Source organism: Oreochromis niloticus, linkage group LG14 (assembly GCF_001858045.2).
Source record: "Oreochromis niloticus isolate F11D_XX linkage group LG14, O_niloticus_UMD_NMBU, whole genome shotgun sequence".
Lineage (NCBI taxonomy): Eukaryota > Metazoa > Chordata > Actinopteri > Cichliformes > Cichlidae > Oreochromis > Oreochromis niloticus.
The window spans coordinates 12,022,288-12,038,254 of record NC_031979.2 but is presented as its reverse complement, the minus strand read 5'-3'; the positions used below and the strand labels follow the sequence as shown (position 1 = coordinate 12,038,254).

The following is a 15,967-nucleotide window of genomic DNA, read 5'->3' as shown; positions in this document are numbered from 1 at the left end:
TCTACAATTGATTTTAACTTGCCAACGCCGAGGCCTATTAAATTCTCATTAGTGATCACGATTGACTAAAACTGGTAGTTTCAGTTTGCCAGCATATAAAGGATTTATTTCACAGCACTCACTGGATTGACAAATAGTCAGAACAATGGGAAAGTCCAAGGACCTCAGAGACGATCTAAGAAGGAGAATTACAAAAGTAAGAAGGTCTCTTTGAATCATTTCTAAACAACTGAGAATTCCAAGATCATCAGTTAAACAATTGCACATCAGTACAAGTTATTCAGATGTGTCATAACTTTGTCGTGATCTGCAGGAAGACACACACCGTCAGATGGTCAGGAACCCAGAAACCACCAAGGTTTAAGCCTGTCATGAACTGGAAACTGCTGCAACACCAGCATCACTGTCCACTGTAAAGCAGGTTGTACATCACCATGTTCTGATAGAGTGCCGACCGTGAAAGAAGTCCCTGCTACAAAATCAACAACTTTAAACTCGAGTGAAATTTGCAGCTGCTCACATGGACGAGCCAAATGTCTTCTGCAGAAAAGCTATATGGACAGATGAGATAAAGACTGAGCTGTCTTGCTTGAAGAGTGGTCATATATACAGCCAGACTTTTGCCAGAAACTTGTTGATGGCTACCAAAAGTGTCAAGTTGAGGCGCAACTTGCAAAAGAACATTAAACCAAATATTAGTGGGGTACATGTATCTGTTTGAGCCTGTATGTATACGTTTGAGAAAATCCAAAGTAAATTCAAACTTCAACATCAAGTTTTTCATTTTGTTTTTAAAGTTATTAAAGATATTTGTTGTGCAGTCATTCAACACTTCAGCAAAATCATAAAAAGACCGAGATTTACCATGGCATTCATGCCCATGACATGAGGTGTCTATGTAAGCTTCTGACCACAACTGTATACTGGAATATTTTCAACTAGGGGCTGATAACATATAATTTAAATGTAATTTCCCATAATAAAAGTATAGCTGTATGAACAAGCTCTATAATTTCTATTTAAACTAATGTAAAAACAGGAGAAATGCTAATTGTTTTAGAGGTAGATTATTGTCCTAGGAGCCCCTCCCAAATATGTTAGCTTAGCCATAGTAACCATGAGTGCATGTGCCTCTGTGACGACTAAATCAGTGTTGCCAGATGCAAATACACAGCTCCAGACAACATAATACACAGTGCAGCATGTGGTGTGCACGCACATTTAGAAAGGACAACCGAGAAGCCTTTCACCAGATTTATTTCAAGAAAAAAAAAGATTTAAAATGTTGCACATTTGCCTACTTCTGAAAATTGTCCTTGTTCAACACATCCGAAGAAGAACAAGATCACCAGCACTCAGAACTCAATGAAACAAATAATTAACAGATGAATATCCTGGATTTATTGGCCAGTATAAGCATCATTTATACATTTCAGATTTGCCTGGGTTATATATTATACGTATATCCCAAACAAACATATAATTTTCTTTCATCCCCTCGTTAAAGTCTGAGCTTAGGGTTGTTCAAAAATGGCTTAGCAAAAAAAAGAAAAGAAAAACAGAAAAGAAAAGAAAAGGAGAACAGGAGGCAACCACTTTAAACACATTACAGAATTGGAAAAAAAAAGTCCCATTGTAAATAATGACAGACGATCAAGAAACGTTTTCTTTTGAAACTCTTGATATTTACAGCAATTATATTTTTGCCACTTTTAACAATTATGTCACAGGTGATTGTTACGATGACGTTACGTCACAGGTTCGAGTCCCGCTGCTCTGTGATGATGGGAAATCGATTGTGTTCACAATCCATTGACAAGCTGTCGTGACGTAGCGGAAAAAGTCAAATATGAACACAGCCCTCGTTGACACTCCAACATTAGAGAACAAAAATATTTGAAGTTCTGTCTGTTGTTTTTCTTTTTTCTTGTGTTTTTTTTTTGTTTTCTTTTTCTTTTTCACTTTGCAGCTTGCCAAGAAAGTAGAAAATGTTTGCTTGGCACATTTAGCCCTGACTCTCTAAAACAAACAAAAAAGAAAGGACAGATACACAATCGTGATAGAAAACTGAAGCATTTTAGGATTAAAATTGTCACACTCCATTGATTTGTGTTTCTTTTCTCAATGGAAACATCATGATCTAACACTTAAAAGGCTTTGGCAACTCAGACCTAAAGCAATAATTTAACAAGAGGCATAGGTATTTACATAGGAATCTATGCAGTGTCACAGAGGCAGACAATTTATATTGCACATGGAAAAAAAAGGCAAGTACATGTGAAACGTTGGTTTCGAAAGAACTGAAAAATAAAACAAAAAATGAGAGAAAGAGTTCAAGAAAGAGAGAGTGGCTCTTATACAGACACGTCTGCATGCCCTTTACAAACTTTGCAGCAAAACTATCTCGTCCACGGCAGATCAAGCACTTCAATCGAGCTAGCGCTGATGCATATCCCAATCTTGGTTTCACACATACATCACACGACTTTTAGAGGCGATTAACCTTCCTCATTAATGGCTCCTCACTAATTGTCTTCAAAGGATCCCATGAGGGTTCATAAGGTACTTTTCAAAGAGAAATCCTACATTTATAACCTGCGATTTAAAAAAAAAATGAAAAGAAGCTTTCATCTTCTTCCATTAACATTATCGGGGCAGCATAAAAGGAAAGGGGGGAGAAGAAGGAAGAAATTCTGGTAGATCACTCGAGGTTTGTGTCAGCCTCGTTTCTGTGAACACCGCCTCTGTAGAGCTACACCAAACATTTCTCTCTTGCTCTTAACTACCTCTCTCTCACCCACGTAGACGCTCGTGCCCATCCACACATTCACTCATCCCCCGCCCCCTCCCTGTGCAGCCCACGTGCAATGGTGTCCACTTTCTCTTTGTAACTATTCAGCGGTTTTCCTCACATTGCTCTGCAGCATTTCCTACTTTAAGCATCGTAAGGTAAAACTGAGCAATAGCGTACTGTAACATAAAACTCCAGTCAGGTTTTCTATGAGGCACAAGCTGAGAACATAACTTTCTGACGCTTCCTTTGGAGTGCAGCAATAGTGAACTGCTGGATGGTTCCAAGAAAGAGTCATTTCTGTGATGGCTACATCTCTAGTTCCTTTAAAAAAGAAAAAAAACAACAATCTGGATGCACTGAGAACTGAACAAAACGCTTTTATGTCTGACTGGGACACCCGAGGGTGGCTGTGCAGATAAAATAGAAAGAAGTGAAATGACGATTGTGACATCTGAGGTTCTTCACACGGGTATTTCACAGATATACATCTTCTCAGCTGATCATTCAGTCAAACACGTCGATACTCACGCTATCTCTATAACAAATATACAACATACATACTAAACAGACTCTTTATTTCAATTTTTATATATTAAAAGCTCTAAGAAAGGCAGCAAAGATGCGCAATAAGGCAGATCCATATGACACACTCAATGACACACTCTACTCTGGCACATTTGCACTTACAGATGAGATGGATCTTTTAAAGGGATTTGGTTACTCTTTACCTAAAGTGGGTTCATGAGGAAGTTAGTTAAGAATAGAAAAAAGAGGAAAGAAAAGAAAATGACCTAAATGAAGAGGAAATGTGACAGATGGAAGATGGTGAGAAGAATAAAGTGAGCGTCTTTTGAGTTCAGTGTTTAATGAATGAAGAAGGGTCAGGGATCAGTGACTCTGTCATTAATAAGTGATTGTCAAATTGTCCCCTAAACACCTAAAAAAGCAAGAAGTGTTTCACTAAAAAGAAACAAAAACTCCCCGTGCATCTTGATGGTCATGAATTTATTATTACACATATCCTGAAAAGCTGTAACTAAAATGTGTTGAGACGGAGTGGAGATGGAGATGGAGTGCATTCATTTCTTAGTTAATGGAAAAAAAATAAACACTGACCCAGATAAAAGGAATAAAACATGAGGTGTCCATACAGCATGCATTCATAAGCATCAGGTGAGGGCTATGGCAGCTGCTTTAAATCAATATAAGCTTTTATGACACATTTTACAGAAACTATAGCACTTTCATCTCACTGTTACATGTTGAAGTAGTCTCTGCTGTCACAATGAATCTTTTTTCCCCCCTCCATCTTGAGACAGTATGTGCATGTACATATGTGTGTGTCAGTGTAGCTGTGTGTTTTTACAATCTTAATCAGGATCAGTACTGTATGAATGAGCTTGTGACTAGTGGTAAAAACCTATTATCCCGGTATAGCTGCTGAAATTGACAAAGTCACCACCTTCTGCCATCTTCAGCTGGAGACGTGTGGCTCCAGCGCTCGTTTCAGATCGCTCGTCTGATTCAGTTTGAAACTTTTGTCCCGTCCTGTCTGGCCTCCTAAGCATCTAAGTGGTTGACAGCAGAGAGAGACCCGTGACTCTTAGGTCGCTAAAAAGGTATCCTCAGCCTCTTACGGGACCACGGAAAACTCGACGAAAACCGTCCGCAGCCTGCTGCCGTCACTGACCCCTCCCTCCCTCTGTGTCGTCGAGGCAGCCGTTGAGGCAGTGGTCGTCACTCCCGAAAGCGCCCTGGGCCTGCAGCAGCTCGTATTCCTGGTCCAGGAAGTCGAGGCTGTTGTTGCTAGGCAACCCGCGGATGGTGAACTTATGGGACACTTTGGTCCACTGCTCACGGTTAGCCGCCACCCTCTCGTACAGCTCGGTGGCCCCGGGAAACAGTTCAGACAGCAGCCTGAGAAGACAGGAGGCAGCAGCTGGTGTTAATGTGAGGCCTACACATGACTGCTAATGAAGAGTCCTCAATGTCCCAGTCTGATAGTTTGTTCAGTTAATGCCACTCTAAATGAAATGGATTAATCATTCATATAATTATTGTTTTAATTTTATTTATTTAACGTCATGTAATGATTTGAACCGTGCAATCGGGTATTTAATCATCCAGTAACTGGCATTTTGATTTCTCACAGGTTGCAGACACAGCACATTATCAAAATAAACTGTATATAGACAATGTTAGTGGCCAAAGTGATGAAGTCCTGTTTTCAAGCTTCCACTTTAAGCATTATGTGTTTGTTTGGTTGCTTTTTCAATAACCAGATGTCATGTGCCAGGTCTGGGTCTGACTGAGAATCTGATGATCATGTGTGCTCAAATGGAAGCGACCACAGGTGGTATAAAAGTCGTCACCCTTTGGTTTTTCAAATCCTGTTCCGAAACCTCGAGATGAGCGTTTGCCATCACCATCTTCATTGATGATGACTTGTGTCATTAGCTAACGAGTGTGGTTCATGCCACCTCCACTTTGAAACGTAATATGAACAAGATTTACATAACAGACTTCATTTGTTATTCAATAAGAACAAAAATGAGTTACTGAGCCCATAAAATCAGCAGAAAAGTGTTTCAAGAGGTCAAGATAGAAAGCTGATTTCCAACACACTTCTATTAGCGCGGAAATCTTTTTGCAACCAAAACTAACCCCATCTGGTGGCCTTCAGATAAAATGCAGCTTTAAGCCACTCGGCACATTCTGACCTAGAAGCTACATCTATGCTTTATTCTGTCTGTCTTAGTGACTGAAGTAGTCCTGCTTCATTGTTTATTTCACTCTTAAGAACACCCCAACTGGTCACAGAAGAGATGGCTGCCCCTCCCCTGAGCCTGCAGGGGAGTTCTTACTACTCGCTCATGGGGATCGTCTGACTGTTGGAGTTTTTGTCGTACATTGTAGTGTCTTTATGTTGAGGTAAAGGGCCTTAAAGTAACGGTTGTTGTGATTTGGCACTATATAAATATACATATATCAATTGAATTGAGCTCCTGCGACCATAATTTACAAATAAATATCATGCTGTATTCAACAAAATATGAAATGAAACAGTAGAGTCGCCTCCCCTGCAGGCCATTAGAAGGAGTGGCAGGTATAAGGCTGGCTTCACTTTTCAGACGTATTTCTCTATGATTATCACTTTAAAGGTCTTTATATTGCAAATGTGATGCACTTGCTTATTTAAATTTGCTGAATTTAATTAACATTAATTTCAAACTGTTAATTTCGACATAATGAATTCATCTACCTTTATCTGTTCTTGTTCCTTTAAATGAGTTACTAAGATGCTCAAATGTCCACCAGTTAGTTTTAAAAGTTTTAACCACAGTAAAAACAGTGCTGATGAGAGTGAATGCCAAAACAATCAGCCAAAAGACAGAATTAGGGGATAATTTGGACATAATCTACAGTTTTGTTTTAAGCACATAGAGCAACGTTTCAAACTAAATCCTTTGTGTGATAAAAGGACCAAAACAGGTCCAATAATTAGGAGTCTGTGCTGCTTTCAGGTTTTGTACGCACTTGTAGATCGGCATGGCGATATGCTCCATGAAGCTGATCTGCAGTTCCGGTATGTACGCTTTCTCTCTGTCCATCATCTCACTGGGCCTGTTACCCATGGCTTTTTCCTGCAAACACACACGCACAACGTTAAGCTATGATTAATGAGCTCAGTCAGGCGTACAATAACACACTTTCACCACATGTTACTATTTTCACATGTCATTTAGCAGTTAGCGCACACTAAAACATACCAGGTCTCCTTGAGAGAAGAACTCTTTATAAATCAGCTCCTGTTGGAACATAGCAGCAGATATTTGAAAGTCTTAACATACTTACAGAGACATCGTTATGTATGAAATTTAGTTTATTTGTCTTTTATGCAAACGTTTTATGCTGTTACCTGCCATAAACTGCAAGTCACTTCTATTAAAGTTCAATATTTGGTGTGATTGGGGTTTTTCACTAATAAAAATGTGTTCTCTTGCTATTGAGATGATAATGTATCATGAGCACAGTAAAAGCCAATAAAGTCTTCCACAGAAATGTGCTATTGGTTTTGGGAACAAGGATTTACAGTTTATTTGCTTTAGGTGTTTGGAGATTGAGGGTGGAGGATTTGGGGCAAGGTTTACGGGTTTGGTGTTGGAAAGGGGGCAGGCCAAGATTAAACATAATCCTAAAATGGAGTGCGGTTTCTCAGAATAGACAATAATGGAATACAGCTCAAAGGTTGTTTCCAGCTGTACAGCTTTGCATCTCATAATCTCCAATGTCCTAGAAATGGGTCAGTTTCACTGTACAAACACTGTTAATTAGAAGTCTTTAGTCGTGTTGTTAAAAGATGAAACAGAAACTTCTTTCTCCTGCAAATCAGCAAACGCAGCATGAACCAGATCACACTAAAGCCTCTATTTTCTTCTTACTTACAACAAACTGCTACAGTGTGCAGTTTACAAGGTCAAAATAATTACAGCTATTACTTCCACTAAGCTTTTGAAATTTGTACTGCAGTAATACCGAAATATTAACAGTCTTAACTAAATTAAACACATTAATACAACATTTTTGCCACAAATCGCAAGTTCTAGTAAATATGTGGTAATGTTTCTCGTATACTGGTGCAGAACACAAACTGACAGCAATTTTGCGTGTGGTTTTCCAGCCCTTGGTTTGGTCTGACAGGTCACACGAAGTCATCAACAGGCACAGCAGCAGGGAGTGGTGGGTACGGCTTTTTGGATTGTATCCATCTGAAAAACACACAAAAGGCATCGCTCTGCGTTAACAGCATTTCAAGCAATGATGCTGACTTTCATCTCAGAGGAAAATCACACAATTCCGAAGCAAAAATGCTTCAAACTCATTGCATAAAGTTCATTTTACTCTCCAATATGCAAAGTGATAGAAGTGATAATAAAAAAAGGTCACAACAGGATGTTAGATAAGCAGACTTTGCATGTTTGGTAGGAAGAAATGATTTTCCAGTGCCTATTAACACTCTACACTTTCATTCAGTATTCTACTCCATGATTGACAAGTCACCTATTCTAGAGTGTGAAAAAGTTGCTAACTCATTTAGTGGTTTTTAATGTCCTTGAATTGCTTTAACGGCTCGAAATTGTTTCCACTGAGGAGACATCCACTCAGGATAACTTATAATTGGTTGCATTCAAGCGTAACAAACCACTGGCCTGGAGGTTACAGCCAATTACATTACATAAGAGTGTAAGCAACTGTCTTTTCTAAAGGGTAAATAGTCCAATGAAAGTGGAGGATTATTAAGAATGTCAGAGCTGAATGTTGCAAGCGTGACCTCAGATCTCTGCAAAATAAGTCAGTTCATGAAAAAGAAGCAAGTCATAGTGCAGAGGAAAATGGGTTGTCTGTCTGTCTATGAGTTCATCATTCAGCTCAGCAATGCATAATTTTACTGTACTGACCGAATGAAACAGTGAACTTCTAATGTTCTATATTGTTTCTTTTCCCGTGTGAAATCAGGCCACTTTAATCTAAGGAGAAGTAAAAAGAAATATTGCTTTGCTTTCAGTGTGAATAGACAATCAGAACCGAGCCTGGAGCTGTTCACGGGTGTGAGTCTAAAGCAACAGCAGAGACGTGGCTGTGCATACTGAACATGTGACATGTACCATCAGACATCTTCTGCAGATCCTTGAAAATGCGAAGGTGGTGAGCAAGGTCCGTGGCCAGAATTATGTCTCTCATTAAATCCAACATGCGCTGGTAGTCCTAGAGACATAAAAAAAAAATCGTTAGCTTGCATAGGCGGTGAAAGAAGCAAATGAAATATATGTAATCAGCGAGAGATAGAGAGAGAGAGAAAAAAGAAAGTTGTTGAAATGCATGAATGGAGAGAGGGTTTGATAATTCACCTTCCTGGAGAACTTCTCAAAGATGTTGCAGCCGTGAGTGTTCAGAATAGCGATGGCCTGGGCAAAGTGATGTCTCTGGCGTGGCGAATAAAGCATAATGACAAAACGTGTTAGAAAACGGTGACTCTAAAGTGACTAATGCTGCAATGCAAAAGGCAAAAACCAATTTAAATTCCTCACATTGCCTCATCGCTGCTGCAAAAAATTGTCAAGATTGATTTTGGCCACTAGATGTCCTAGCAGAACACTACATTAGCAGCGCTCAGATAATGGCATTCATTAACTATGAAGGAGCAAGCCTATACCAGTAATCGCACAATCTCATCGTCTCTGTCATAGGAAATAAAGATTTACACAGTCAGTGCGAAAGCTTTGAGAGACTTTACCTCCATCACAGATCCCTCTGAGCTGTAGAGAGCAGCCAGCACAGATTGCTGGAAATATAACAGACAAACAATTGAAACACAATCCTTTTAGTATGCATGGCACATTGATTCAAATCAACATCCTCCAATAAAATGTAGCAGTGTTTTCTCTTTAACAGGAGATGGCAGCTCTCAATTGAAAAAAATAAAATAAAAATATATATATACAGAAGCTTATCAATGATGGATTACTTTGCCTCATTTAGGTTTGTGCCTGATTAGAGTGTAGCAGGGCAACACGCTTCTAATCACCTCGTGGTTAGACCCTGATAAAACCGTGCAACCCTCGCTATTATCCGGGATGCTTCATCTCGAGCATCTAAAGTAAAATTTTCAACATTATCGTCACCGCCACTGTTGTTGTCATGTTAAATGAAATAGTTTGTGCGTTGCTCGCCTTCCTGGCTTTCGTCAGGCCGGGAAAGTGATTCACAAATAACATCCCCCTAACGTTTGCTTTTTAATTTATTTATATGTTTTTTTTTCTTTTTTCATTTACAGTAAACAATAAATACTAATACAATATTGTTAATGCAGTAACCACTATCATGTATTGCAATATCTTCTTTTCTTCTGTCTCTTATCTCCTCTTATTGTGTTCTTTCTCTCTCAGTCTCATCTGAGTGCTTAGTATCTGGGCAGAGTGGATCTGCAGTCCTCTGGGGATCCTCAGGAGCGGGCGATTTGGGAAGGCAGGCCAGGTCACTGTTCCCATCCTCTCGAATACACACTCTGTATTTGAGAGGATAGGAAGCCCAAATAAACAGGCCAAATAAGTGGAAAGATACCACAGTATATACCATAATAGATATAAGTTAAAATTACTGAACTCATATATAAAAAAATGAAAAATGCAAAAGACAAACACAGCTTCACGGGCATAAAACTATATTTTTGTGGCACTGAGGTGATTCCTAAAGAGGACTCGATGCATCTGGCCTTTTGCTCATCCATCTATCCATCTATTTATCTCAATGGATTATCTATCAGTCATGGATTGGCTTTCCCAGAGGCCGGACGTACACATTATTGAAGCAGAGTGGGATCATCTTAATAGAAACATCCAAAGAAAAGCTTTAAATGTCCTTTAAAAAGGCAGAAGAATTATTCTTGAAGACTACTAAAAGAAATGAAAAGACTAAGAGAGTTCATGGTACCACGCTGGTACCTATTTTTTGTTCCCTTCCTGTGGGTTTGTATATATTTAGCTGTCATTTGTATCATTATTTTCCTTGCTCTAATTAGTATTTAGTTTTCTATTTATCGAATAGCTGCTTTAGTTGTGTCGCACTTCCTGTTTTCTGTGTCTTGTGATGTGTTTACTTCCCCATCTCGTTATATTTGTTGGCTTCAGCTGTGTTAGCACCTGCTACCTCTCCTCCCTGTATCAGGTGTGTCTCTGTCTCCCTCTGTTCATTGCAGTTGTGTGTACCCCAGTGCTGTACCTCCCTGAGTTTCCCTGTATCTCCTAGTGTTTTTGGATTACTTACTCATTTCCCTGTTTTGTTTACTTATTATTGTGCTTATTTTCCCTATATCAGCTTTTGGACTGAACAGAAGATTAAAAACATAATGCATTTTTTGTCTGCATGCATAAAGTTGCAGCCCTGCTTAGGGCAGTGTTTATTTTCCTATTTTTTTGTATCATTCCTATTGCTTTCTAATAAAACAAAAGCATAGTATGTGCTCTTACCGAGGCCACTTGGAAAGAGTTGTTGGTGCCACGGTGGTCCAGATCATGGCACATACAGGAGACAAAGAGCGCTAATATTTCTATATCCCTAGAAGACAGCAGGCATAGGAGAATCATTTTAAATACAAATGATATACAACGTCATTATAAAGTCTTTTGAGACTTGTGTACTCACTCGAGGTAGTTGGACAGCCCTAGGTTTTTGTAGAGCAGGTAGCAGAAGTGTGAGACGGAGAACGCGTGCATCCAATTGTGGTAGGGAGGGTCTCTGTAGCCTTTCTTCACCATCAGACAGAACCTGGCACCAAGGCAACAGTTTAAAAACACTCTTATGACTTTTTTCCAACATGTAACTCAGTGGTAGCCCCAGAAATTCTCATTCACAACCCATCTCTCCATCAGCTTTAAAAAAACAAACCTGACTTGAAGATTTTGCTACAAGACAACAGCTTATGTCTCTGTTCTTCCTCCTAGGGATTTAGCTCTTATAGCTTACAATCAATCAATCAGTCAATAATACTTAACAATGTAGCCCAAGAATTATTAATAAATAAAGTAAATATTCTTTATTTAAATAGCTGATGGAAAATGATCTAAAACACAGACTCTTATACGCAGCATATAAATTGATGGATGTCAGACCTGGCGAGCGTGTGCATGTCGATCTTATAGGTGTTGATGAAACCCATGTCTTCAAACATGCTGAGAACGCACTGCAGACACACAACAGGAGCAGTTACATCAGATTTTGTTCTCTTTAAATGTTTGTGCTGTCGGCACTCAGACACACTCTTTCTCTCTGCTCCTTACCATCGGTGTGGTGTCATCCGGAAGGGAGCGCGGCGTGTACGTGAACTCGGCGAAGCACGGGTCAATCTCGTTCACTGGGTCGATGCCAGATACCAGCAGCTTAGTCACCTCTTCCTCTGAAACCTGCCACAGACTCATACTGAATCATACTGAGTAAATCGCATGGACACTGTCAGTAAATGCTGCGCGTCGCTGTGCGAGAGTGAGTTTGTGCGATGAAGAGATGTGATTTTACCTTCATATGGTACATCATCATTTCATTGGCCAGATGGGATCTGAACTGAGCCTCGTGGACTCTCTTGTAGAGCAGAGACTGGAGGGGGAAACGGCACATTAAAACGTTGCTAATTCATGTTTAGTAAGAATGAATTCATTATATCATCACGATAGCTGGATAAACGGCCAAGACAAACAGAAAGAAAGAAATTAAATTAGATGTTTGTGATATAAAGTAATAAAGTTCAGTGAAATATTATGTTATCAGGATCCCCTACTTATGATCGATCTTCCAGCTGGAACCTTTTTCCTTTTCATAGTACCACTGACTACATGCTAGTGAGAGATGAAGTTCTCTTTTATTTTGAAAGTATGTTTGTGGGTGGATGTGGCAAAGATGGTAGAGCAGGTTAGTGGTTCGACTCTCCCTGTCTTCATGGTCTTTTACAGCGTTTCCTCCAATGCATCCATTGATAAAAAATCATTTATGCATAGAAAAAAGCAAGTGTGTGGATGAGGCATGTAGTAAAAAAATGCTTTGAGTGCTCAGATACAGTAGAAATGCACTAAATAAATGGCATTTACCATCTTTGGATGCACTGAAGCAAAAAATCAGGTTACCAGTTTTCCTAAATTATGTGATTTTTATGGTTAACAAGAGTAATGATGTCATTAATAACACGATTAAGATCAAGCTTAGGCTGCTGCCCCCGTGACCCGGCCCCGGATAAAGCGGAAGAAGATGGATGGATGGATGGATAATAACAAGATAAATTATCCAGATTTTTGTTTTGGCCTTTCGTTCACACACAAAAAGCATTTTTGATCTCTGAAAACTGACCTTTGAAAAAGACATTCAGGAAACAAACATTAAGGCACAAAGCCACTATAAACATATGTTACAGAAAATTATAATTGATTTTCAGCTTTTGCTCCTGCTTCTAAGACGTGCGCCTGATTTTTGATGTCAGACTTCTGTGCCGTGTTATTGTTTGTAGGCCTCTGACTGGCCAACATTTCTATATGATCAGCATTTTATCGCAACCTGTTACTCGGGGATGATCTCGTTTTGCATTTTTATGTGGACAAAACAGTGGTTGTATGGATTTTTTTCTTTAATGAAAGTGAACCCCCCCCCCAAAACCCATGTATGTGTAGCCCAACTTATATGGCTGAAAAACATGTTTAGCTGCTTTGAAGGAAACTCTTAATCCTCTTCAGCTTTCAGTTTGCCAACCTTCGTGTCTGCTCTTCTTGCGCCTCTCTGTTTGTTTTCTGAGTTTTGGCACCTTTCAGTTTTTTCCCCGTTTGTTTTTCCTCAGTTGGACTTTCGTATTTTGTTTGGGCTTTTGTCGGATTACCCGGAATATTCTTCACTGCCTTTTTCCAAGCACATCAAAGCCATTTTCAGTTTTCTCACCAGTTTGTGATTACACACATATTATGTTTGTTACTGCTTTTACATTCACATTCAAATGGTAAACCTGTGATTCATGATTAACAAGCATGTTTTAATTTTCGTGGGCTTTTCACAGCCCTACGTCTGGCCCCCGCTTTACCTTTTAGTACATGAGGGAGCTTTTTACAACCCTGAGAGTACTCTACAGCATCATACTGGGTGAGATCTGATGAATAATATATCTGGCTGTGCTTTAAATGATTAATTAGTGGCCTCGAAAGCAATTGGTTTTTTTTCTATCAAATATATTTATAGTTTATAGATAACCTATTAAGTACCAGCAGTCATTCAGAGGTCACACTCTGCAGGAGCTACTCAACATGAAGTGACTCTGTTTATTAGAAGACATTTTCTTTTATCTGAGATCAGGGTGGTGAAGGATGAAAAAGACAATATTTCAACAGATTTTGTGGGCGATAACAAATATATTTCTCCTTGTTTGTTCATCGCTATTATCACAGACGTGATCGTCTTCATAATCGTCTCTGTGAGCCGCGCACAGCTGTTCAGCTGGAAGTATGTTAATAAGTTTAGTTTGCAGCAATCACACAATGCCAATGAACTGCACCACGAAAGCCGCTCACTTCCATCTGACTGAATCTCCTTAAATTTCCCTCGAGACTTTCCTCTTCTCTGCCTCGACTGAGCATTTCACTCCCGCTGAGCTGATCTCATCTCGCCAGGACGGGATCAATCTTTCTGACAGCGTCAACTATTTTGGGGAGAGACTCCTAATGATGGATATACTGTAAATGCTAAACTCACTTATATTTGCATCATTATAAGGATGCATGGAACTTGCAGAGATTACATTATTTAAAAATGAAGCTGACTTATTGACCGAGAGAGGCAGTGTGTATGAAGATGAATTGTGTAGCAGTCTGGATTTATTCAGTGCTTCTCACAGAGATAATAGGAGGAAGTTTGGAAAGTGAGAAGTTTAAAATAATAGTTACTGGAATTCAATTATTTCTGCTCACGTGCTCATGTATGTGTGTTATTTTTAACAACTTACTCTCTTTGATTTAAAGGGAGTTAGAAGAGACTCACATGGGCAATGCTGATGCCACAGTAGATGGAGAAAGCTGTCGCCAAATCCTCATCGAAGCGGTTGAACCACGGCCCATTCATCTTATTCACCAACTCAGCAACGCCGATGACTTCTGGAAAACGGAAGATTTAAAGAGGAAAGGGGTGAGGAGAAGAGGAAGGTGGAACAATTAGGGAGGAAATGATTAAGCAGGAAGAGGGGCGAGAGATGCAGGGATGGATGGAGGCGGGAGAAAGTTGATGAAGAAAAATGGAGAGTGGAAGAGGAAACGACAAGGACGAGAAAATGAGGCACAAACGGCAAAAGTCAACGTCGAGTCAAAAAGGTCTGCTAACTTGAATTGATTTCACGGTGGAGTCAAACCTAATTGCACATAAAAAGCTCTGAAATTAAAATGTTAATATGATCTGCAGACAGCTTTTTTTTTTACATGGAGACAAATGACATTGAATGGAAAGCTTCTCCGTGGCTACAGCAGAAACCATTAGGCAGCAGCATCAAAATGGAGAAGAGGTTTCTGAAAGTCTGGAACACTGAAGATGGTCTAAAGTGCACTTTATACATTTAGGCTCAAGGACGTGATGTAACCTCTCTTTGTGCTATTCCGAGAATGTAGCTACACTTTTTTTTTTAAAAACAAAACAGAAAGTAAAGGTGCTTTAGAGGGCAATAATGCACTAAATATGATGTTTTTAAATCTGGTATAAGTTGCTTAGCTTTTATACAAGTCTGTGAGAAGATACTTTTCTGTTTTCGCACGACATCTATTACAGTTCTTCTTGTTTGTTGGGTTTCTTGTGAAATAATGCTGGTCTGGTCTCGGGGTAGACCAGTTCAGCACCTGCTCTCTTTTATTGTAGCTCTTGGAAAATGTACAAAATGTTTTTTTGGATTTTTATACTGAAATAATCAAACATTTTCCCGAAAACACGTCTAAATGGCAGTAAATGTTGCTTCATATCAATATTTACCCTTTATTGATGTGTACGTTGCTTACGCAGTGTGCACTAATGCATCCTCTTTCCAGTACAGGTACTGGTTTTTGAACTGTACACTGATAACATCCATGTCCATGATTTCCAAAAATATTTTCATACCAAAGGAGACATTTCACGTCAGCCTCTCTTAACTTTTTTCTTTGCGTCATAGAGCTTTAACTTGATGCTCTGATGGTTTGCATCTGCTGGTTTTCAGAAGCTGTCCTGATCATGTGTAGTAATATTCACTAGAGAATCATGTTCATGTTTAATGCAGTGTTGCCAGAGGCCAGCAGACCAGAGCTACTCAGTAATGGTTAAAGTCTTGTCCTCTGCCAAAAGAGTTTTCGCTCAATTCCCTGCATCTTCTAATGATATTACTTACTGTACGTGGCGAATTCCCCAAATTCTCTGGAATTACATTACTGAACAATTTGCCCTTCCCTGAGTGTTGAGACCCTCCCCATATTTACTTGTAAAAGACACTTTGGGATGTTTTTTTGTTAGACACAGTCCTGTTACTAATTATCCTAATGAGATGTGAGCTGTTCTGCCAGGTGTCTTGTTTTTAGCATTACATTATGTTTAAGGCTTTTGATCCTCTTGCCTGAACTGTTTTGAAATGTGCTGCTA

At 39.4% G+C, this 15,967-nt stretch overlaps 1 protein-coding gene across 3 annotated transcripts in view; it reads right to left on the bottom strand.

The window, feature by feature from the left end:
- Positions 1-1,378: 1,378 nt before the first annotated feature.
- pde2a (phosphodiesterase 2A) overlaps positions 1,379-15,967 on the bottom strand; it is a 173,203-nt gene continuing 158,614 nt past the window's right edge. For all 3 annotated transcript variants that reach the window (XM_005454349.4, XM_005454350.4, XM_019345186.1), the window contains 13 exons: positions 14,357-14,469; positions 11,867-11,944; positions 11,632-11,754; positions 11,464-11,534; positions 10,997-11,119; positions 10,822-10,909; positions 9,090-9,137; positions 8,704-8,778; positions 8,461-8,560; positions 7,451-7,563; positions 6,565-6,603; positions 6,332-6,438; positions 1,379-4,711 (listed from right to left, as the gene is read on the bottom strand). In XM_005454349.4, coding sequence (XP_005454406.1) covers positions 4,477-4,711; positions 6,332-6,438; positions 6,565-6,603; positions 7,451-7,563; positions 8,461-8,560; positions 8,704-8,778; positions 9,090-9,137; positions 10,822-10,909; positions 10,997-11,119; positions 11,464-11,534; positions 11,632-11,754; positions 11,867-11,944; positions 14,357-14,469 — 1,313 coding nt within the window. In that variant the 3' untranslated portion in view covers positions 1,379-4,476. The remainder of the gene's footprint in view (positions 4,712-6,331; positions 6,439-6,564; positions 6,604-7,450; positions 7,564-8,460; positions 8,561-8,703; positions 8,779-9,089; positions 9,138-10,821; positions 10,910-10,996; positions 11,120-11,463; positions 11,535-11,631; positions 11,755-11,866; positions 11,945-14,356; positions 14,470-15,967) is intronic.